We start from the raw sequence: 22729 nt of genomic DNA on the forward strand, positions 1-22729 counted from the left end.
TCGCTGTAATTATGACTGTCGTTCGTCAACCGGGGGGGAGAGAGAGAGAGAGAGAGAGAGGGGGGGGGGATAGAGAGAATCCCCGGCTGGAGCATTTTATCTTAATCACTCAACCCCCCCAATTCGTATGACAAGTTTTCACCCCCCCCCCCCCCCCGCTCCTATTAGGACGACGCATCCTTAAATATGCCGAGGCTTTCTATAAACGGGGCGAATTGGGAGGGAGAGAGGGAGGGAGGGAGGGAGGGAGGGAGAGAAATAATAATAATAAATAGGGGGGGGGGGGGGGGGGGATAATAGCGGCGGCGAAAGGTTAAGACGCAGCTTCCCATAGCTATTTCCCAGCAGAAAGCCCCGAGCCACCCCCCTCCCGAGCGCTCCTCGTGTTTCTATAGTAATTTCCAGCCAATGATCAGTAGGTGTCCACATCCCAGCTTCCTCACCTCAGCACCAATCAGCCACACACAGCGACAGGAGACGCGGACCGAGCGACCAGCCCCGGACCGGGAGAACGTTACAAAACAGCACACTTGACCGAGCTTCTGGGCGCTTTTTTTTTTTTTTTCGTCGCGCGGAAGTGGGTGAATGAGAGAATTAAAAAAAACGACCATGGTGCTTTTGTTTTGAGGGCTCCGCGGACGCGCGTTATTCTCCCCGCCGTCGCCGTGCGGTAATGCGCCGCCCCGGACCGGCAGGCTGGTAGCGTCTGGGATCCCTTCCCACCAGGAACCTGGTAGGTGATGCTCTTCCATTTTGCCCCCGTCTGCTTCCCGACTCCCCGCGTCCTCTCTCTTTCTTTTTCAATCGTCATTTTCTCGCGGTGTCCGGTTTAACGCGCCCCGCGAAAGTGATGCGGGCGGGTTAATTCGGATCGGTTCATTGCGCGCCCCTCCTCGGATTTTGCGCGCTTGACCTTTGATCTGCGCGTCTCCGACGGACCAGACGCGGCGTAATTAATGGCAGAGCGGCGCGTCATCCGGATCCGCGCTCCTCCACGCTCCCCTCCGCTCCCCCGCCGAGCCTTTCTGCTCCCCTAAACTTTCTTTACAGTCGGACGGATCGATCGGCGCGACTTGATTGCCTTCGGCTGCGTATTTTGCTCTTGGGGTGAATTGATTAAGTAATAATGACCCGGAGGAGGGCCGATCATTAAGCCCGTGTAGGTTTTGTTTACAGGGCGAGTTGTATATATATATATATATATATATATATATATATATAGAATATAATTTCTTTCTTTCTTTCGGATGACTGTTTGCCTTTTTGTGTGAAACCATAATTCATATTTTGGTGGATAATGGTAACTATATTTATATCTATATTTTTTTCATGTTTTCCTCCATCTGTACTATTTAGTTAATTTAGGTTTTTTTTTTTGCCCAAATACATTATCACCCGTGATGTTGGTCTGTGGCATTTGTCTGTTATTAGATTTGACCTTTTTTTCTTTTTAGACACTGATTTATTCTTTATGATAGCCCAGGCCTGTTATTGGGGTGCTTTTTCTATGTGAAGGTTTCCCGGGCCGCCCAGCACCCGGTAGGTCCAGTGTGCGCATTTTATTGTTCATTTCAGCACCAGCTGTTGGGCTGCATAATACAAGTGATTTGAAATGCTGTAGTGTTCCCGGAATGGATCGGATTGGCCAATGAAAAGAGTCAGAGCCCCAGAAAAAGGTAATGCAGGCAAGGGGAGATGCGGCTAATGGGCTTTTATCTCTGGAAACAAAATCCAGACAGACCAGCGGAGGGGAAATGGAGTCCCCCTTAAGGCAGCTGACACCACGGTTGTCGGGTCTGGGGCTTGGCTGCCTTGAAATTCACCAGTGGCTATCTTGCTGCCGTTTAGTAAATGTAATAGAGCTGCAAATGAATGCATGCCAGGTGGCCTTCAAGAGACATCTAGAGAAATCCTCCTGATGCTGTGGGGTGTAGCGTGAGTGTTTGAGTTGAAATGTAAAACTTTGACGTTTAGCAACGCCTCTCTGAGTGTTTTATGTTGACCTGTGTAGTGTGTGTGTGTGTGTGTGTGTGTGTGTGAGAAGCTTCCGAAGGAGGACTATTTTTAATCAGCTGCGGAACATTATGGATCTGAGTTTATTGACTGCCTGTGAAGTTTATGTGTGCATGATGCAAATGGGTGAAGTTACTGGGCTGCTGTGAGATCTTGCCAGAACCTTTCAGTTAAATGAAAATTTAAGTTTGTCTAAATGGTGGCCATTTTGACACTAGACTGTCAGACAGCTTGCATGCATGAACCAAGGTGTGAAATTTGTACTCCTGGGTAGTCGTCTTCATGCATGTCATTTTGTCACCAGTGGAATGTGATGTATGTTTCTCAAAAACGATGTGCCAGTCGATTTGTCCATGAGGTTGGGGGGGAATGAGCGGGTTGGGTGGGAAGTTGATTTAACGGGACCTGGGATGTTTGTCAGTTGTATCTGTAATTGTTGTCTTTTTGTTTTAGTACCGGAGAGGATAAAACCAGGATGGTAACGTATTGTTTGTAACCAGCTTCAGCTTGACGAAGGCCACCTCGACCCTTGACTTTGCTCACAGACTTGACACCGACCATCAGCCATGTCTAATATAAACAATCCCCTTTGCATCGAGAACGGACAGAATGCCGACGTGTCTCTCTTACAAAAGGATAATCTTCAGGACAGTGGATTAAGCCAGCTGTTGGATTATAATGCGGAAATGGAAAGGTACAGGTCTTTTGCGAACTTTTACAAAACCAACGGGGCATTTCCACAGACTGCAAAGATCGCCCGCATCACGACGCCGATTTTTCCCAGCGCCAGAATCGGCGTGTCCCCTTGGAACTGCGATAACGCCATGCTCTGGGGAAGAAAATCAGCGGCAATAAACCCTAATAGGACCAGCATGCATAGAAATGACTCCCAGAGGCCGGAGAAGCCTGGCGTGGTGCCAGAGACGCTGCAAATGGCAAATAATAATTTCCTCTCTACCTTATCCCCCGAACACTGCAGACCTTTAGCAGGAGAATGCATGAACAAGCTGAAATGCGGCGCTGCCGAAGCAGAGATAATGAATCTCCCAGAACGCGTTGGAACTTTTTCCACTATTCCGGCTTTAGGGGGCATCTCATTACCTCCCGGGGTCATCGTCATGACAGCCCTTCACTCCCCCGCAGCCTCAGCAGCCGTTACAGACAGTGCGTTTCAAATTGCCAATCTGGCAGACTGCCCACAGAATAATTCCTCGGCATCCAGCGGAAACCCAGCCAAGAAGAAGAGGAAAAGGTGTGGGGTCTGCGCACCCTGCAGGAGGCTAATCAACTGCGGGGTGTGCAGCAGTTGTCGGAACCGCAAAACGGGCCACCAGATCTGCAAATTTAGGAAATGCGAGGAGCTGAAGAAGAAGCCGGGCTCGTCGCTGGAGGTGAGGTGGCAACGGGTTCGGGGGGGGGGGACTCGCTCGCCCCCCCCACCCCACCCTTTCTTCTTTTGTTATTATCCCCCTGCACTCTAAAGCATTAACCTTTTCTTCCAGTCACGTTCTAAGCCCTTGAAAATTGTTTCCATGCCCACCCATGCCTGAACATCCCCCCAGCTTCTCAAATCTGCCTACCCGCCTAGCCTAATTGGCAGTAATTAGGGGTGTTTGTGCGGAGCGCAAGCTGAGCTTGGCTCAGACACCCCTAATTGCTGCCAGTCAGGCTGGGGCTGGAACGCATCCGAACAACCCCAGGCTTGGCTCAGTTCCAAGCTGAGCTGGGAAATGGTTTTCAGCAGAGAGCCGTCCCTCTCTGCACTTGGTCATTTTAACCAATTATGGAAACCGTCTCTGGACGGGGGCAAATCAATATCCCACAATCCTCGACCACCACAAGATGGTGAGAGCAGTGGCGAGGGGCGCCGTTGCCAATCCTGCTAACACCCTTTAGTGATTCTTGCCACGAGGTCTTACATAAGGGCTCATAGAAAATGTGTTTGCAAATGGCAATTCCATTTGGAGAAATGACAGAATTCAACATCTTGCAACAGCAAGACAGAAATAGTAGACTCGCATGGTGCAAAAAAAAAAAAAAAAGGAGGAATTTTTGGTAACTGGCCCAGGACACATTTTCAACAGGTTTTGAGTCACTGTTGGTATTTTGGCATGAAAAATACATACTTTAAAACATCATCCAGTGAAAGTGGATTTTTTTTGCAGAAAGAGCCTAATGAGCAGCTAGACATCAGGTCTATTTATACACAACTTCAGTATAAGGATGCTGCCTTCAGCTTGTATGGGTTTATTGTATTTTATCCTATATGCCGTGTGTTGTGTTAGATGATGATGATGAAAAGGATGCACAAACAAATCATTTGTTTGAAATTGCATAAATGTCCATATATTACCTCATAAAAATATATAAAATACTTTTTACCAATGAAATTGAACGATGCCAGTTTTTTAAGCATGGCATAGCATTTATAGACCCTCGGGCAAAAAGGCATTTTAATCATATAGAATTAACTCCATAAATCCTTAAAAAGCTTAAATGACTGATATGAGCAGTAAACGGTGATGCATTAGGCCCTCTCATATCAATGGCAATTCCAATTTTCTAACTCATTAATTTATTAATGGGGGGAAGCCGGACATCAGTTTCAAATGGGGTTTGTTGTGAATATTATGGCCTGCAGCTCTGAGTGATTTTTTTTTTTTTTTTCTCCCCCAACACTGCTTTTAATTGAATAGATTCTCTTTTCCTCGCTCCCGAACATGTGCGGAAGTACAGAATAATTAGTAGTCCCCTTCACATAAGAATGCACATGCACATTTTAATTTTTTCACGGCAGAGACTGGCAGCCAGTAGAAAACAGGTTACGCACATCAAGAGCTGTGGTGGTATGTGACTGTGGCGGGGCATTCTGGTGTGCTTGAGGACCTTCCTCGCTGCTTTGCCCCATGAATAAATATAAAAAATAATAAATATAGGGGTTTGCGTTGGTTAATGAGCAGCTTGTTTGATGTTTAGTATGGTTACCACAACCTAACAGGTGTCCAGGAAGAGCGCATCGCATGCCTAATATATGGCTTCATCAGTTTATTACAAAAGTTGTGAAGGAGAGGTGACGGGCAAGAAGAGGCATAAGTAATTACGAGACGCCATTATTTAGCGCATAGCTTTTCTTTACTGATAATTATTATTTTTCTTTCCTCTTCTGTAATTATGAAAGCCAACCACAGGGGAAATGTGCTGAGACGCAAAGCAGCATGGAGGTGTTAAGATATCTACGTGCTCTGGCTTTGGCAGGCACTCGTGATGCTCTCCCATCCGGCATAAGGCTTTCAACCCTATGACACACCATATGGGTGCAGTAAGGGCTGCGCCATGATTTAGTGTCGTTTGGCTAAAGAGGTGTGCATTCTGGGTAGCTGAGTTTGCCAAGACGTCTATTATTATAATTTTCCAGGCCACACGCATAGTATGCTTGTGGAGACACATGCATGCAAAAACATGCAGTCGCATGCGCGACTGCGGGAAAAAAATAAACTAATGCGCCTGAGGGGGAAAAAAAGACACACGCACAGACACACACACACACACACACACACACACAAATGCATTTACAAACGCCCACAGAGAGACACACACACTTACACAAGCCCAGTTGCTCGCGCCAACATGTAAACATTAGCAGATTGTACCTTTTGCCTTAGAGGAGCTGATAAGCTACCAGCAGCCAGTTAGATTTGGCTGTCAGTGTTTCCCACTTGGGAATCACCCTGAACTAATTATATCTTAAGCAGCAGTAGAAAATGCAAATCAGAATTTTACTCACACCCCTGAAATCGGAGAGCCAATTTAATCTAATACCCCCTTTAATTTAGAGCGCTAATGCAAGACCTTGGGGGATTGCCCCGTGTCACTGCTGTGCAGTTCTGCAGCATGCGCATAGGCCTCTGAATGGATTAGCTCAGCGGAGGCATCTCATCTAACCTAACATTTCCAGAGCCGTTACCTTGGCCTGCTTCGGATTGAGTGTCACCCAGGACCCGTGTTTCACGCCGCAGGCCTGTTCTGATGCCGTGTGTGTAAAGTGTTAATGTGTCACTGTCATTCCTTGCCTATTCCTTTAGGGTATGGGAACAGGTTATGTGCTTCCCACAGTCTACAGGGAACATTTTGCTCCTATAATAGAACACTTAAGGGTTCATTCCCCCCTTTTTAATACTAATGTATCTCGTAGATATTTAAACGAAAAAACATATAAATGAAGTTTTGTGTGTTATACTTTTTAAACTGATGCATCATTAATGTACGATTCAGGACAGAAACTATTTTTTAAGTTCCAACACCTCTCATGTAATTAGAAGAACACTTAAAAATATACCGTGTAGCCTGAAAAATGCATTTTAATCTTTCATTGGTTGTTTAGTTCTTTTTACTGTCATTTGCATTCTTATGGTTTGAATAATATTGTTGCATAAAAAAAATTATCTACTGATCTGACTCATTGGGCCAAATTGTGCTTGCTCAGCCAAACTATTTAAACAGTCAGACCTGTCCATCTTGGCAACATTACAAAATTATCAGTAATATTCAATGTACACCCATTCCAAATGATTTCAGTTTTCATTTTTGTTCTTTGAACTGCTTTAAATCCCTGATTTAAAAATTCTAATTGATGATAGTGGGTTAAAGACACAAACACGCCATCAGTGTGATTCCCCCCCTGCTTACCTGATTCTAAAATGAAATAATCTTTGCTCGAGGCTGAAGATGGTGAATTAACTTCTCATCTCAGTGGGGAAAAATTCTACTTCATCAGAATCCAACTGAAGGACTTGGGAAAACAGAATGAAAGAGTGAAGAGCCCACAATGTTAGACAAAAAGTAGGCTAGTCATGTGAATTTAAGCTGCTCCGATGTTCCCTGGTGGAAGAACTCTGACAAAACTAACTATGCACAATCTCAAGTCACTCAGATTGATAGAAACTTTCAGGCAGGCGGGAATACAGGTTGCCTTCACTTCCAATGAGAGGGGAGAGGCGGGGAGAATCGATGGGTATTAAATATGCATGCTTTTCCATTTTCTTCGTCCTGATTCCGTCTTGATGACCTTTTCCTTAAAAGTGAAAGGGTGAGGGGTCGTTTTTACCCCCCCCTCCTGTTATCTTAAATCTTCATATCTGTCTATATCTCTGTATCGGCCCAGCATCTCAGTCTCTAGCCAGAGCACAGCTTCCGCTAAAGGTCCGCAATCAAGTGTGGCTGCCTCCCAGTCTCGCTATCGCACGATTCATCTAATTTCTTGACAGACTTTCTTCCCTCAATCACTGACAGTGTGGGCCTGTAAGGCTTCCCTAATACCTAAAGCCCAGGCATGGCGCTCAACTCATTGGTACTCAAGACGTGCTTCCCTTTGTCAAATGTTGACAGATGGATATCTACACAAGCGTCCCCTGTCACATGTTTAAAAAGACAATAAGATGTGTATTAGAGATTCCTGCTCTAACTTTCCTGAGGGCTGCGCGTATTGGAAAATTTCTGCATTTACTGACAGCAGCCTAGTCTCACAGGACAGGATAGCGTAGCCTTGACAAGCTCCGACCGGAGGGGGCACCACTATGATTGACAGTGTTGTGATGTGGCAGGGGGGAGAGGATTGAAAGCAAACCGTTCTCTAGGACCGAGACGAAGTCCCTGAAAAACATCTCGTAATTAAGCGCCACCGCGCCTTGCATCATCCGCAGGAAAGCATCTTCCGGTGCGTATAGCGCATGGAAATGTATTTATATATTTTTTCCCCTCCGAGAGCGGCATTAAAATATGCCAGGAAAGAGGCTAAAGAAAACCATTGTCTATACCCAATTATATACATCCACCTTAGAAATGGGTTTAGGGAATGAAAGGATTTCTCCGGAATATGTGGGGTGGCAGGACCTTGAAGAGATGGCGGGAGGTGTCCCCTTAATGAGAGCAGAGGAACCAAATAAGCGACGCTGGCCAGGTCTAATTTGTTTTAGGTGTGCTCAGAATAGATAAGGACGAATCTGTGGCCTTCTCCTCCCCTCCCTCCCCCAACCTTTGCTTCCCTGGAGATAACGGTGAGTGCTCCCAGCCAATCTCCGCGGGGCGAGGAGTGGGGGCGAGAAAAAAAAAGAGGGGGGGGGGGACATGGCGCTTTTTAGATCTGTCGATCTGAAACTCGCTGGATTTATTCAAGCTTTAAAACTGCAGATTAATTTGACGGAGGTCTGGGGAGAGAAGGAAACAGACGGGGTGGGGTGGGGGGGTAAAGGGCTGTGCAACGCGCAATGTGCCTCCAACCTAAAGGGCAACCTTAAGCTCCTGTCAAGACAATGGGATTTCGCCACCCGAGCCGCTACACCGACCGCTTAATTATACACATCTCCTGACGTGGTACCCGGGGGGGTGGGGGGTGGGGGTATCGGCCCCGCCCTCCCCTTCCTTTTTCATTCTGTCTTTCTCACCGTGTCGTGTGCTGTGGATTTTGTGTCAGCTTCCATTTGCACTGATCGCTCAGCTCCCAGGGCCCTCTGGCTGCTCGTGAAGTCTGCCTTGGCGCTCTTAAAGAATTTATAGTTTTCGCCACCGCCACCAATTAAGGCGGCGGCATAATCGGAGGCGGCCGGCCTGTGCCCTTACAGCGCGCGGCCCGTCGCCTCCCCTTGGCCTCGTGTGATTTAACATCCCCGGTTCAGTGGCGAGTGGCAACTCATTTCCAGCGGCCGCATTACAGGGCGGGGGCGGGAGGGGGGGCCGGGGGATGATGGGACGGGACGGGCGGCCGGCCGGCAGGCAGAGAGGTGGACAGCGTGAAAGTGCAGGTGCGGAGGACGTTAATGTGTGGTACTTTAAATTTTAAACAGATGACGGTAAATAATTGATGGCAGCTCTGGCTGAGAAGTTAAAAGGTATCTCGTCATTACAGGGAACCTGTTTGAAAGGAGAGCGAGGGGAGGGGGGCAGGGGGGGTAATGCCGTGTCTGCTGTTCTGTGAAAAGCGGCCATGGCACAGAAACTGTCTGGATTCAGGACATTCATTTTATGTCATAAACAAAGTAAAAAAAAAAATTTTATATGGTCAACCTTTGTCATTAGTGTTTGGAATTTTTTTGGGGGGCAGTGTTCTAAATCGCATCCTACTGATATGATGTCACGGATTTAATTCCCAAACCCAGCAACGTTTCACAGGAAATCCAAAAGCAGTTTCTTGGTCTCGATTTCTTGCCACCCTGTCCACATGTGTCACCTCTCTTTCCGTAGGCCCGCTTTCAGGTATGAATATTTCATGCCTAACATCTGATACCCGCCCACACGCACAGACGCATTTCTCAGCTTCGATCTCACAGAACCCGAGGTTCCAAAATGTCACGGTGGAGTTGCGTAAATCCGCCTGTAGACCCAGGAAAGAATCTTTGTTAATACTTTCAACGTGCATTATTTCAAGAGCTCAGGCACTGTATTCAGAACAAACAAGCTAGTAATGGCTGAAGTGCATCAGACTGTGGCAGTCCAGCAGTGTTTTGACAAATTATAACCTGCTGCACCATGCTGGCCACAGGGGGTGCCGGAATGACTAAGCAGTGCTAGTCTGCTTCAATCAGGGATTGAATAAACGCTGCCCAAAACCTAATGGCCTGCTCACTATACTGGGCTCTGCAGATTATATCAGAATATTTGAAGCCCAAAGAGAAATCAAGGAATGAAATTATTTTCAGGGTTAATGATCTTATAATAAACACGAGCCAATTACCCCAAATTACCCACCTTTTGCTTTAATCGTGGATGGACCACTAGAGATGTCAGAGGGTGTAGTGTAGCTTCTTATGAACAGATGCAATGTACAGTATTTTTTTAACGAAATTGTTTGTAGTGTGTGTTCCCCAAAAACAGGAGTTGTCATAGTCTCACTAATCAGAGAAAATCCCTAGAGCATAAACTTTTTTTTTATACTAAGACGTTTTATACAATTCTTTTATTTGTAATACTTTAAATGTACCAAAATATATTTATATACTATTAAAAGCATACCAAAGTATAGAATAAAACTTAAGAGTTATAATAAGATGATCATCATCCTACCTGTCTGAGCTGCTTGTCTCATACGTACCTTCGCGTTCACTCAAATCTGAACAGAAATTGTTGGTAGTCAAACAGAAAAATTGCTTTCGCAATTTTAGCTCCAAAATTATCTGCCGCTTTACCTTCAGAAATTAGGTTGGCACCATCAATTCCAAATTTCAAATCTAGCCCTAAAACTCCATTGCTTTTAACTGTGTGAGAACCTTGTCTGTTTTTATCCTGTATTTATGGATTTTAATTGCACTGTTTTTTGTACAGCGCATTGGTGTGACACTGCGTTGTCCTTTACATGTGCTCTATAAAATAGGATATTATGATCATATTATTAAAAGTGCACACATTTTCTCAAGGACAATCACAACTGTTTATTTGAGTTAGTAAGTGGGTTTACAGTGAATCAAACCTTGATTGGTGGAATTACACTCACAAGAGTCCACCACGAACAAATTGTACTTTTGTAACTTGGTTTTAAAAACGAGCTGGTTGACTGGAAGACCATCAACAATACAACAATTAAAGAGCATTCAGTCCATCGCCACGGAAAATGGTGCTAGGGTGAAATTCAATGATAAGAGCATCATGGGCGCCGTATTTGGACCTGCAGTTACCCCTTACTGCCTCAGGAATCAGCACAATAGCAAGCTTGTCTTTATTACACAGTAACTATAATTTATTAATGGGGTAACTTCATGAAATAAATGCATGGAATAGATATTCTTGGGTTCTGGTGAAAAAAAAAAGTCACAGAATGCAAATGCTGTGGATCACTGCATACAATATGAAGAAAAGCACAGCGCTTCTCCCGTAGGCTTATTACGAAATGCCTCAAAATCTCAGCGCTCCTATTTTAGCCCCGCCAGTATCATCCCGAGCTCCCACACATATGCTGGCGAGTCTGCTGAGAGCACAGAGAGGCCCTCCCCTGCTTTGCGTTTTCATTTAACATTTCAGAGAGCTGGCAATGTGCTCGCCTCGCTCGCCGCTTGGTCAGCTACCCACATGGCGCTCGTGCGACTGCTCTGATGCCGCGTTGCTGGAAAGGGCGGCACATTGGCGGAGGAAGTAAGGATAATTTTTTTTTAATGCTGTGCCCCTCAAACGGGCCTTATGTGCGCCGTGAAATGGTGGACCTCCCAGATTCTGCCATCACCTCGTCACATCATTTTATTCCCAAATAAAGTACTAATTGTTTTCAAGCTTGATTTTTCCGTAGGACCAACATACACCGTACATCTTCAGCCACGGTTTCATTACCGTGTCTGCTTTAGAAAGGGCTAAGGGGGGATGGGGTGCATTCACCACACAGGGGCTCCTAGGGGAGACTAATTGAAATGAGGGCTCGTGTGAAGGTGAGGCAGCCTGGACTCAGGTCACTGATATTGGGCTTGACCCATCAGCCAGACACTGACCTGCTCAGTGGCAGAAGAGCCTCGCAGTGTGGGCTTTAGTTTGTCTTCCATACAAATGAGTAGAATGGAGGACAACTGACTCATGTGTTTTTCTTTAACCCGAACGTCTTAAAAACGGATTTTAAAGCACCATACAAAAAATCGCGGTGCAGTTTCATTCTTCCCTTTTTTGCCAGCGAGACTGTAGTTTCAGAATGAATTTGTGAATTTTCTTTATTCTTTCATTGCTTTTTTCTCTCGGAAACCAGAACAGTTCTGTACTGCAGAAATGTATTTGTTATGAAAAGGAAATGAATGAATATGTGAAAATGACTCCCTCAAGGTCTTGTACCTTCTGCACTTCTCTGTGTTCGTGTCAAAATACTTCATTTTTTAAAAAAAAGAGTGCCGAATATTTATTCAGTAGTAAGTCACTGATGTCACCGTACATCAATGTTCTAAAGCTGTAGAGCAACCGCGTTATAAAAGTTGCTTCATTTGCTTGTCTCTACACCGATGACCATGTTATTATCTCTCCAGAATGTCATGATACTAGGAAATGAGCTATAGTTCACCCATTGGAAAATGACAAAGAAAACCCTCTGCACTGTGGCTGAATTTTTGCTATTCACAAGATCATACAGAATTGGCAATGAGAGACATCCAATCAGTGGCTGAATGTGTTGTACGCGCCATGGTCGGTCCTGGATTCACCATGGATAACATGCGACTTGTTAAAAATATGTTTACTCTATACTATTTCACTATACTGAAAGCCTTCTTATATTATAAAACCAATTTTATTTAGGCAGCATTGTGGGCTGTAAATTGTGGGCTGTAAAAACGTTAAAATTATAGTCCTATAGAAGCTTACACAATCAGAGGCTAACCTTTTTTTAAAAAATTATACCTTCAACCTTGTTTGACAAAGATTGGTCAGGTTATTCATCACGTGTGTAAAAATAATGCAAAATGATGCTGCTGATCATTCATAATTCAGTGTACTATAGAAAATTAGAATTTTTTATTTTTAATTCCTGCTGAATAGGACTGTAAAGTAGACGTCCTATAGGGGAAGTATGCTGTAATTAACACCCCCCGCCATTTGCATACGAGTGCCCGTGAGGGACATGAGGCACATGGCTTGCAGTGGCACTTTGCCATATGGTGCTTTTTGGCAATTCTCTCGCAGAAGGTCAAACATCAAGTCAAAAGACTGCAGCGGCATTGCTTCTATGCTAATTGCTCTCCGGTCTGTCGCCTCCTGCCGCACCCACCCTAGAAAAAAAAAATACAGTAATCGGCTTTAGGCCAGCTTTAAGGCAGACAGGGATGGTTTTCCCCTCACTGGATTCCTGTCTAATGTGTCTTTCTGATAACCACGCCTCCTCTAGGAAGTATCCATTCTCTTAACCACATCATCATCTCCATCCTACAATTTTTGTAGAGTCAGCAAAAAAAAAAACAAAAAAAAAAAACGCGAATTCCTCATTACTCACGGACATCCGCAATACACTTAACTTGATTTGCTCGGATGCGAGGCTCAGCACAACATACTGGCAGCGATTCAGGAAGCAGCACGCCATCGTTTCAGTGTGACTGCCTGCTCGCCTGCGTTTGAGTCATTCGTCTCCTCAAATTAATGTGATGAGGAGACAGAAATTCATTTCGCATGGGATGTTTGTTGCATGTCCATTTTGGGGTGAAAGGGAGCGGGATGGGGGGAAGAGCGTGAAAGCGTTTGAGGAATGCGTTCCTCTGCCTGCTCACATCACCTGACAGCTTTGTGATATTAATGTGCCTGGAGGCCATTTTTTGTTTTTCTCGTTATCGTCTTTATCAGCTGGTAATGAGTGGCTCAAATTAAGGACATTCACCAGGCGCCTCTCCCAAAGCACTTGTTAATCATGCTTCAGGGGCTTTCCTGCTGCACGGGAAAGATTAGCTGAGAACTGCAACCTCGAGCTGCAGAAGCGTTCGCGGTTCAACCACCTGCAAGCCCTGCTGCTGGAAATAACATGCACAATATAATAAAGCAACCGCCCGTCTTCAAACTCCAGCAGCATCTTCGGATGAAGGACAGTGCAGCTGCTGTGAGACTGTAAGTGCATAGAACCTCATAGGGAACGTGCATTAATACATATTTAAGAAAATGGTTTTATACAACCAGTCAGATAAGATGCATTTAGTTAAGAAGTAGTTATGTTTACCAATGTTAGTTTCTATTTGGCATTTTTGTACACATTTTTATTAAACTCCACAGTGTCTTAAATGACTTTTATGTTATATAACATCATGTAGCCTCTGGAATTGATGCTTTGATGTACTTAATGCATTGGCTTGCAAGTGGTTGGATAGGTTTTTGGAGTTTCTTTCAACTTAGACTTTACAGAAGGTCACATCATTGCATTTCGGCTCTAAGTCATCAGTTTTGAAACCTGTTTGGTACAGTTCATGTTGTTGTGAGAAAAAAAAAATTTCCTGGGTCTTCCTCTGGGCCTATCCTGAATTCTCAAGGGGTGCCAATCTTACCAGATGGACACACCGAGTTCATCACTGTCTGCATCCCAGATATTCACATAGACACAAATATTCCTCCATAGACAAAAGCTTTCTGTCACAGTGCAAAGCTTATGAAGTGTTAATTGCCAAGAGTATCATCCAATCATAGCTGAGACAAGCAGATGAAGGAGGAGCAGTTTTCTGACCCAGGCCATTGTGTGGCTTTGGCAAGTTGGAAATTTCTGGAAATGGTTAGATGCTCCCTGACCTGTCCAACCGGTCCTTCATTTTTTTTTTCAAGAGATAACTTTGAATAAAATCCACAACTTGTTCTTTGATAACCCTAATATTCCATGTTGTTTTCTCATTCATTTGTCAGTGCAGAGAGTGAAATGTAAATGTTTGTGGTGTATCACTTAAAAGCATTGGTACATCCAACTTTTAATTATTTCTAATGTTATTTGCACCACGTGTACACGGTGCTCTACAATTTCGTCACGTCAGTTGATCTTTGAATCTATATACAGCGCAGGCCAACAGAGTTTTATCAGCATATCTGGTCCATTCTGGCAAGCAGACCTCAACACAAACAGCTTATCCATGCGCAGAACATCTGATATAAGAGGAAACAATTTCATCCCAACCAATGGCTCATTCAGTCTCTGAAGCCATCCCCTCGAAACGGTTCCATCACCTTTATAAACGTTTTCATTCAGTACCGTTTTTTTTTTCTTCCCGGGTTTGTTTGAAATTTTTTCCCCCTACGACCTTTGAAATGAGGCTGTTTGCATGATGGCGGTTACCGTGACGCAGGGATGAAGCAATTGCGTGCGGGCGGATAGATGAGCGTTCTGCCTGTGACGACGGCCTTGAGCCAGCCCTTCTTTATACGTTCACGGTGCTGGCTGGAATATTGGCTACCAGTGCCGAGATGAGATCTCCCCCCAGTGAAAGTCTGTGATGGATTGCTACACCTTCCAGGTTTGAGCTTGGCAACGCCCCAATATTCCTGCGGAATAAAGTGACAGGCAATATATAACACATCAGTTAGGGCTGACTGCATCCCAGAAACTTTTTTTTTTTTTCCCCTTCCCCTCTCTCCTTTCTCATGACTGGAGAAGACTCAAGGTCCTGGATGTTTGGCTCCCGCAGTCCTAACAAGACAATTTCTGAAGTGTTTTTCCCTCAAATGCCACCCATGGCATGATCTTTGTCTTCCTTCAAATAAGGAAATCTCATCAAGGTCATTTTGGGGTTTCATCTGAAACGGCCTAATCTGAAACAGAAGGGTTTGATTATGTCAGGGCGTAGGGGGCTGATAAGGATTTTGTGCCGAGAAACAATAGATTTGAAAAAATAAAAAGAAGAGTGGGAGAGGGGCCCAAATTGGCTGACCTTAACTTGTTCTTGAATTTCAATGTGGCTGCGGTCATGACGGCGTCTGAAATGTGTTTGTAATTACGGCGCCGCAGCAGCGCGCGGATCGACGGCTAGCCCTGTGTCAAAAAAAAAAAAAGGAGAGGAAAAGATAAGGGAGGATTGAAGCGAGATTATTTATTTATTTCAGAAAGGCCTGTCAGAATTGGCTCCAAAGGACTGCAGTTGAGGAAGGTGGCCTGGTTCCCAGTCCATACGTTAATAAATAATGGGCATGTCAGGGTAACGTATGGGCCGTGCGTTATAATGAGCATTCTGGAGCACATCAGCACCCTCTCCAGACTGCTATTCATCCTCCCCGTGTGAGAAAGAGGCGGTCTGCACAGTGACAATGAGCCACAGTCTCTCAAACCTCCCTTTCTTTCCCTGTTTTTTCCCCCCAAGGTTCCTTTACCTTTCCATTACATTTTTGCATTTCGGGTAGAAAAGATGGAGGGAAAAAATATCTAAAAAAGCTACCTTGAGTAAGGCACATTTTGACTAAAATGTGTGTAGAGGTGTGTGGAAAAACAGGATTAGGGTCTTAGTGAAATGAACAAGGACAATAATCTTGAGTTCAAAAGGGTAATTTATTCCTAATCTATGATTTAAAAAAAAAAAACAATTCTGCATAGAAATGGTTCTATAGCAGCTGTTTTATTTCTTATCCCAATTCTCAATCCCCCCCGCCGCACCCCACCCTTTCTTTCATGCCTGGTGGTCACGGTCTCGTCTGCCGCTGCTGTTGTTATTTTCCGAAGCGCTCCAGCACGGCATCTTTTAACGCGCGCCGGCGAGCATATTTCACTTTTATGCTCATCCGCGCTGACGGCGTGGCGTTGACTGCATTCGAGGCGCTGCTGCAGCGCCCATTATCGTCCTCATCGCCTTGAGTGCTTTATCTCCGGGCCGGGCGCCACACCACGCTGTCTGTGCGGGAGGGGGAAGGTAGGGGTGTCGCAAGAAAAGGAATGCGTCTTGCAAGGGAGGATTGGGAAGGGGACACGGGGGGGGTTGCTGGTGCACTTTCTGATGGCCACTGGGATTAGGGCCTGATTATGAGTCAGCAGCCTGGTTAACACCACCCCTCGCCTTCCCCCTTCTCCCTTTCTGTGCCTCAATCAGCACGGGACGCACAAGGGCCCGCCATTAGCCGCACCTGCCGTCCTCAATCAGCGTCAATGGCTGTCAGGGCTCCAGTGCACCCTGGGAAAGGGCTCTCTGCAGCCCTTTCTTTGATTCTGCATTTATTGTTGCAAATTTACTCTCCCACAATCGCGGGGCACGTGGGCCGTGTGGACAACACATTCTGCCTCTAGGCATAAATATGACGTGATTTCAATCGTTTTTGCTCTTTGTGGAATAATACATTATCAAATGTCCTTTTCCATACTATTTTAGAGCAAAAAAAAAAAAAAAAAACCCATCGGTCTGGAGAATCCCTCTACGTGTTTGCAGTCACTCAGAACTGGCCTGGTCCGGCAGCCCGCACATCCTCCTCTCCTCCTCCTCTCGGCTAAGCCGAGGCTGTGCAGCAGCTGCAGCCTGTCTTGATTGGAGGTGAAACCTCGGTGCCCTGCCGCCGTCCCCGGCGTAACGATATCCGTCTGCAGCCTGCTCCGTGCTTCCTCCCCTCCTTCCTGTTCCCCTCCTCCCGCCGGCGATCGGCGGAGAATTTTGATGGGGCGCACGAACGGCGGAGTGTCGACGTGGAGCTGCGTTAATTGAGCCCTCTTTGTGCCTGGTCACTGCAGTGTGCTGAAGCGATGGCCGGAAGTAAATCCGAGCAGCAATCAAGAGGCGCGTCGGATCGATACCACGGGACTTAACAAAACAGAGACATGCCGCCCGCACACATCAGGGTCATTATTGTCTCTGGTGAGCCATGCCTCCGCTGGGGACCAATCAATGCGGTGCAACACATTGATTTGGATAAACATTTTCATTATTTCTATGTATCTTTAATTCATTTCTTTTCTTTGTTCCTCATGCCGGACCACCTCTGGTACAATGATATCGTCCAGTGATCTGAAAGTCAGCAACAGCTCTCTCTCGCATGGTTACCCAGTTACCATGCAGGCCTATGTGTATCAGGCTTTGTTCGTGCATGTACGTAACTTTGTTACATTGTGTCACCCAGGGTGAAATGGATTTTTTACATTTTTTTTTTATCACAATCATTTCCACTCAACATCAATATATGTCACAATAGAAAATGAACTAAATATTTCTGTGTAGCCTAAAGCTTCCTTTAAGTGTGATTTAAGGTTAATTTGCAGAACAAAATTACAAAAAGGCTTTACAGAAGAACACACAAATTTTGGTCAACTTGGGTTGGAATACCTATACCAGCTTGTAAATGGCGATGAAAAATGAGTTATATACCTGACTAGAGCGCAGTCATTGGACAGAAGCAGACCGGACTCCACCTACTCAGTATTCAGAACAGTTTTTTTTTTAATCTATGACTGTGCGCACAATAATTAAATTAACACACTGATTTAGGTGACGGCCTGGATTAAATTGCGTTCGGGAACAGTGTGGACTGGCATCCGCCTATTGAGCACTGCCAAAAGTGAAAACCATCCAGCAGCAGACTGAATGTACTGAATTAAAATGTAAATAAATTCTGCAACGCTAGGCTTTTCAAATGTATCTCTGCTTTTCTTTTTCTATTTTTCTATCCATATTGAGTACAAATGACCAAAGCTTAGCATCAATGTCTAAAGTAATTTTTTTTTGTGACCCTGTTTTATCGGCCACGTCTAGTGCTACTGACACCAATACAGCGTGAGAATGTAATGTTCATTCTGCCTATTGGATTTAAACAACTATTCCAACTATGATGCCTTTGACTCATTAGACATTGAGTAGACTAATTATGTCTGAATTATGTTATCATGACAGTGATAACATAACACAGTTGTAGTTTATTCATGACACTGCATTGGTTTTTTATTTTATATACAGACATATAGCATTTTTTTACGAAATTGCATTGCAAATTGCTAAACCCACTACGCATTGAGACATGCAGAAATTTTTTTTTGCATATAATCCATGCACACCATTATGTAAGTAAACTTGATGTTATTAATTTATTTAACCGGTAGCACACCTCGGCCCAGATACACTGCACCGCACACGAACCGATCATCTAAATGACAAAGTGCGGCAGTGTGAAAGGGGAGTAACGCGCCAAAAAAAAAAAAGCCGCTTAATTAAAGGGAAATAACAAACAAAAGGTTGTGATGAAAGACCCCGCGTAATTGAATAATGCCCCATTAGCGGCGCAGGTCTAGTTCTGCGGCTAATTGTTCACTTGCTGTGGGGGAGAGAATTGGGAGGGAGGAGGTTTGAAGTCTCCTCGTCACTGCTGCCATACTTTTTTAATGGCATACTCCAAATACCGTTAAGTGTTTTGCCAAGCAGATGTTTACATGTGTGCTTTTTGGTTTTTGGTTTGTTTGTTCGCGCGTACTGTTGTCACCACACACTAGCACAGTTTCTAACCAATTTAATTTAATTTGGGGCTGTTTTTTTTTAATGCGCATTCAACTAATTGATAGAAGGCTAATTAATTCAAGTATGTTGAGGGTTGATCGGGTGATGTTAAGCAAAACAGAGGAATGTGGCATTAATTCTTCTTTCAGCATAGCTGCAGTTAACTTTCGTCCTACCTGGGAAAACCAGAGTCTTTGGTTACAGTAGGTTTTCAGGCAGATTGTGCCAATAAGTGAACAGTGATCGTCATGGAAATTTTCTTTTGGTCTTTATTTTGTCCCATTCCTCAGTTTGGTTGTCTCAGTGTCATTGTCTAGCTGTTTAGTAGTGCTCCCACGCTCTGAGTTCTAGTGACGTCACCTAACTCCCAAATGAGAGTTTTAAAGGCATAACGGGGATAGGACACCCTAGGAAAGCTGGGTATTTAACCTAAAATTATTTGCGACAATAAGATGTCAGTCTGGGGTTGTATTCAGTAAATCTAAACCCACTAGGCTCAAAAAAATAGAATTAACACATTCATTAGCACTGCTGTATAATATGGCATGGTCACAATACTAATAACACAATAATAAAAAAAACTCGATATAAATTATTGACTGTTAAAGACAGAATGTCGGCAAATACTGGCACAATGTCTGTTTACTTACAGGCCAAAAGTTTGGCCAAAACAGATGAAAAACAGGCTGTAATTTCTTTGTTGTACGGTAAACGGTCACTCAGTATTTTCTAACATGAACTCGTTGCTGTACTTTATGCAGCTTTTGAGGCAGGAGACTTGTAAATGTGTATATTAGTAGGACTAAAAGTGTGCAGGCTTTCTTAATGATTAATGCTTTAGCTGCTCAACTGCACTGTGTACCTTGATAAGCCCCGTTTTCTCTGTTTCGTTAGCCTCGTTGGTTAAAAAAATGAAAACCGGATTCTAGATTTGCATTCATGGCGTGTCATTTTTAATATGTATTGCACCCTGGTGTCATCACATTGACTTTACTTTTCATGTGAGTACAACAAATATTTAAGTCCTTTTGATTTGTTTGGTACCTAGTGTTACCATGGTTACATACCGCTAACGAATATGAACAAAGTGCCTTGATTACATGTAGCCTATTACATGTCATACATGAACTGCGTAAATCGGCATTTCCTTATTGTATTACCATATTCTACTGCTTTCTTTGACCACCAAAGGACATTACTCCACATCTGTAAGTGATATTTTTCAGCCTCATCATTCTATCGGCTGTCAATAGAAAAGATAACCCAAAAATGCGCTAATTGGTCATAGCGATTGCTGGGGACTTGAGTACTTTATGTTCTGACTGCCAAATTAGTTTAGCGAAAGGAGAGGCTGTCACTCTGTTCCCTGGCTCTGCCGCTTTCTCAAATTGAGATGACGCGCCGTTCCTCCTCACTGCAGTTTGAGCTGCCATAATTAAATGCCTCATTGTTGCTTCTTGGGAATTCAGTGAGAATTTTCATACCCCCCCCCCCTCCATCTCTGTAATTATTATTTTGGTCTTTTTGGGAGTCGGTGTCTCTCACCTAAGGTCGTTTTCCGATTGAATTAAATTCTACTCTGGGATGGGGGATTGGCTTGTGGCACTTGCCATTTAATCACTCAGCTAAGTACCGTCTTGATTCATTGGTATGCCCACAACCTGCACAGCCTAAGCAATCTTGCTCAAATTCACATTTTCTTTGCACAACGATATGGCTCTTTTCCAAACTTTGCCATGATTGTTTTTTTTTTTTGTAAAAGTTTCCCAGTTGCCAGTATGCAAGTGTCTAATAATCCTTTCCTCTTTCTGCGTCCTCCTCTGCAGAGAACACCGGTCAATAACGGCGAAGCCTTCCGATGGTTCTTTTAGACCCAACCCCGGTGACATCACACTGAGTGACGTCAGGCTCTGACTCACTGCAAGAAGCACTTGCTGGAGCTCCCAGAAGCAAACACTCCAGTTGTGGAGAGGAGAAGCTGATTTCAAGAAAAAAAAAGAAATAAAAAGAATACATTATGGTGTTGGTTTAACTCTGTAATTTCCTTTCCTGTGTAATTATTGTACCTTTTGACAGTATCATAATGTATATTTTGGTGTCTATGAATGTGTTTCAGTGTCGTGGCTGTGCGGAAAGTTGCAGCCATTCTTATGTAAAGGACTCAATAGACAATCATAACATGTGGAATTCGTGATGAATTGACGAACAGAGGCCGCAAGGATTCATTTGCAACGCAACACACTTTTTAAATCTGGAGCAATAATCGTTAAGGTGATTATTCCTCGCCCTCCTCGCATTCAGGTTTACTTTTTTGATCATGTCAAGTTATACCTCGCTTTTTGGTTGAGTCTGCACACTTCGTCGGTGTGTCCCCAGCCACTGCAGAGCCTCGGTGTCCTCTGAATCGAATGCTTTCTCCAATTGTCACAACACGCGAAGACAGCAATGACAAGTCCCGTCCTTCTTTAATCTTTCTTTTTGGATTTTTGGATTCGTTTGCTCTGTGCGGCATGAGGCAGAACAGGGCATACTGTTTTGTCAACAAGTTGCACGGTTGAAGTGTAAAAAAAAAAAAAAAAGATCCCAACATTACAGCACAAGATGATTTGAGTTGGTCTAGTGACTTTGAAAGATGGTGTTATGAGCTTTTTTGTAATAGCTGCTTGGCCTTTTGAGCATTTTACTTTCCTTTTTCTGTTTGTTTGTTTGTTTGAAATTCAAATGGTTGAACATAAGCTGTCTAAAAGGTAGATAGAAGTACCAGTAAAGGAATTCTAGTTAACATTTAAAACATTCAAATTTAGCATTCTCTTAAAGTGCAGCAACGAGACTGGGTATGTTTCCCACGAATGGGAGTGTGCATCATGCTTCCACTGCAGGGCCAAACCTGATCTGCTATAGTCTGTTGAGCTGAAGCTACACATTCCAAAAGAAATTATTCAATAAGTTACTCATCGTCTTAAACCCTATTGTTGCATGTGTAAATGTGTTTTGGTTTTGAAGATTACTAAGAATTTGTATATGGTTGTTGTGATTGCTTTTATGTGTTAATAAAACAAAACAAAAAAAAAATGCTTACAAAAATGTGGAAAAAAAATTGATGTCAATGAATAATGGAAATTTTTATTCTCACATGTACAATTAAACATCAATTATGATCACCTGCACATTTTTTTAAAAACTCATTTCTCTTATTTCTTTGTAAATAATTTGAGGGGAAAAGGGGGAAAGATCTGAACAAAAAAGGAGGGAAAAGCAGGCGTACATCGCATCCTTGGTTACATCTTCGCCGGAATACTAAAATGTCGCATGGAGAAGAGAGTGACTCCCAGAGGCGGCAGGCTTTAAAGAGCGACCGAAATCCCATGAGGTTTGTCACGCTGGAATGCACGGAGAGCGGGAAGGAAGGGGGTGGGGGAGGAGGGTACGTGTGGGTTGGCTGGTGGTGATAGCGTGGAGGGGGTCAATGGGGGGATTTAAGGTGAAGTGAGCGGAGCTGCACTGATGGCCTCGTGCAGCCAAGCAATTTCCGGGTTGGGGCTTGGGGGAGGAAGAGGAGGGCTGAGGGCAAGTTAGGGTTTTGTGAGTGTGGAGGTGTGTGTGTGCGTGCCTATTTTTATGCTTTTGGTGTAGGCAATGCACTTGGAGTGTGAATAGTACATACATGTTATATTTTGAATGTGTCTGTGTGTAATGTGTGGGCTCGTTGCTAGATGTGAATGTCTATGCATGTATCCTAAGTCCAAGTGCATGTCTGTATGTTTTGTGTGTGTGGAAACCAAGAATTATCAGCCACAACATTAAAACCACTGACAGAGGAAGTGAATCATGATGCTACAACAGTGGGATAT

At 44.1% G+C, this 22729-nt stretch overlaps 1 protein-coding gene across 1 annotated transcript; it reads left to right on the plus strand.

Moving 5' to 3' along the window:
* The first annotated feature begins 299 nt into the window (after nucleotides 1–299).
* cxxc4 (CXXC finger 4) lies at nucleotides 300–21481 on the plus strand. The gene is made up of 3 exons (XM_028977536.1): nucleotides 300–733; nucleotides 2467–3404; nucleotides 20705–21481. The coding sequence occupies exons 2-3, from the start codon at nucleotides 2580–2582 to the stop codon at nucleotides 20747–20749; spliced, it is 870 nt and encodes a 289-aa protein (XP_028833369.1). The 5' UTR covers nucleotides 300–733; nucleotides 2467–2579; the 3' UTR covers nucleotides 20750–21481.
* The last annotated feature ends 1248 nt before the right edge of the window (nucleotides 21482–22729 follow it).

This window comes from Denticeps clupeoides, chromosome 4 (assembly GCF_900700375.1).
Source record: "Denticeps clupeoides chromosome 4, fDenClu1.1, whole genome shotgun sequence".
Classification (NCBI taxonomy): Eukaryota; Metazoa; Chordata; class Actinopteri; order Clupeiformes; family Denticipitidae; genus Denticeps; species Denticeps clupeoides.

Coding starts and splice junctions, on each gene's coding strand:
- cxxc4 (XM_028977536.1), top strand. CDS start 2,580: ATGTCTAATATAAACAATCCCCTTTGCATCGAGAACGGACAGAATGCC. Junction 3,405..20,704: donor AGCCGGGCTCGTCGCTGGAG/GTGAGGTGGCAA, acceptor CCTCCTCTGCAG/AGAACACCGGTCAATAACGG.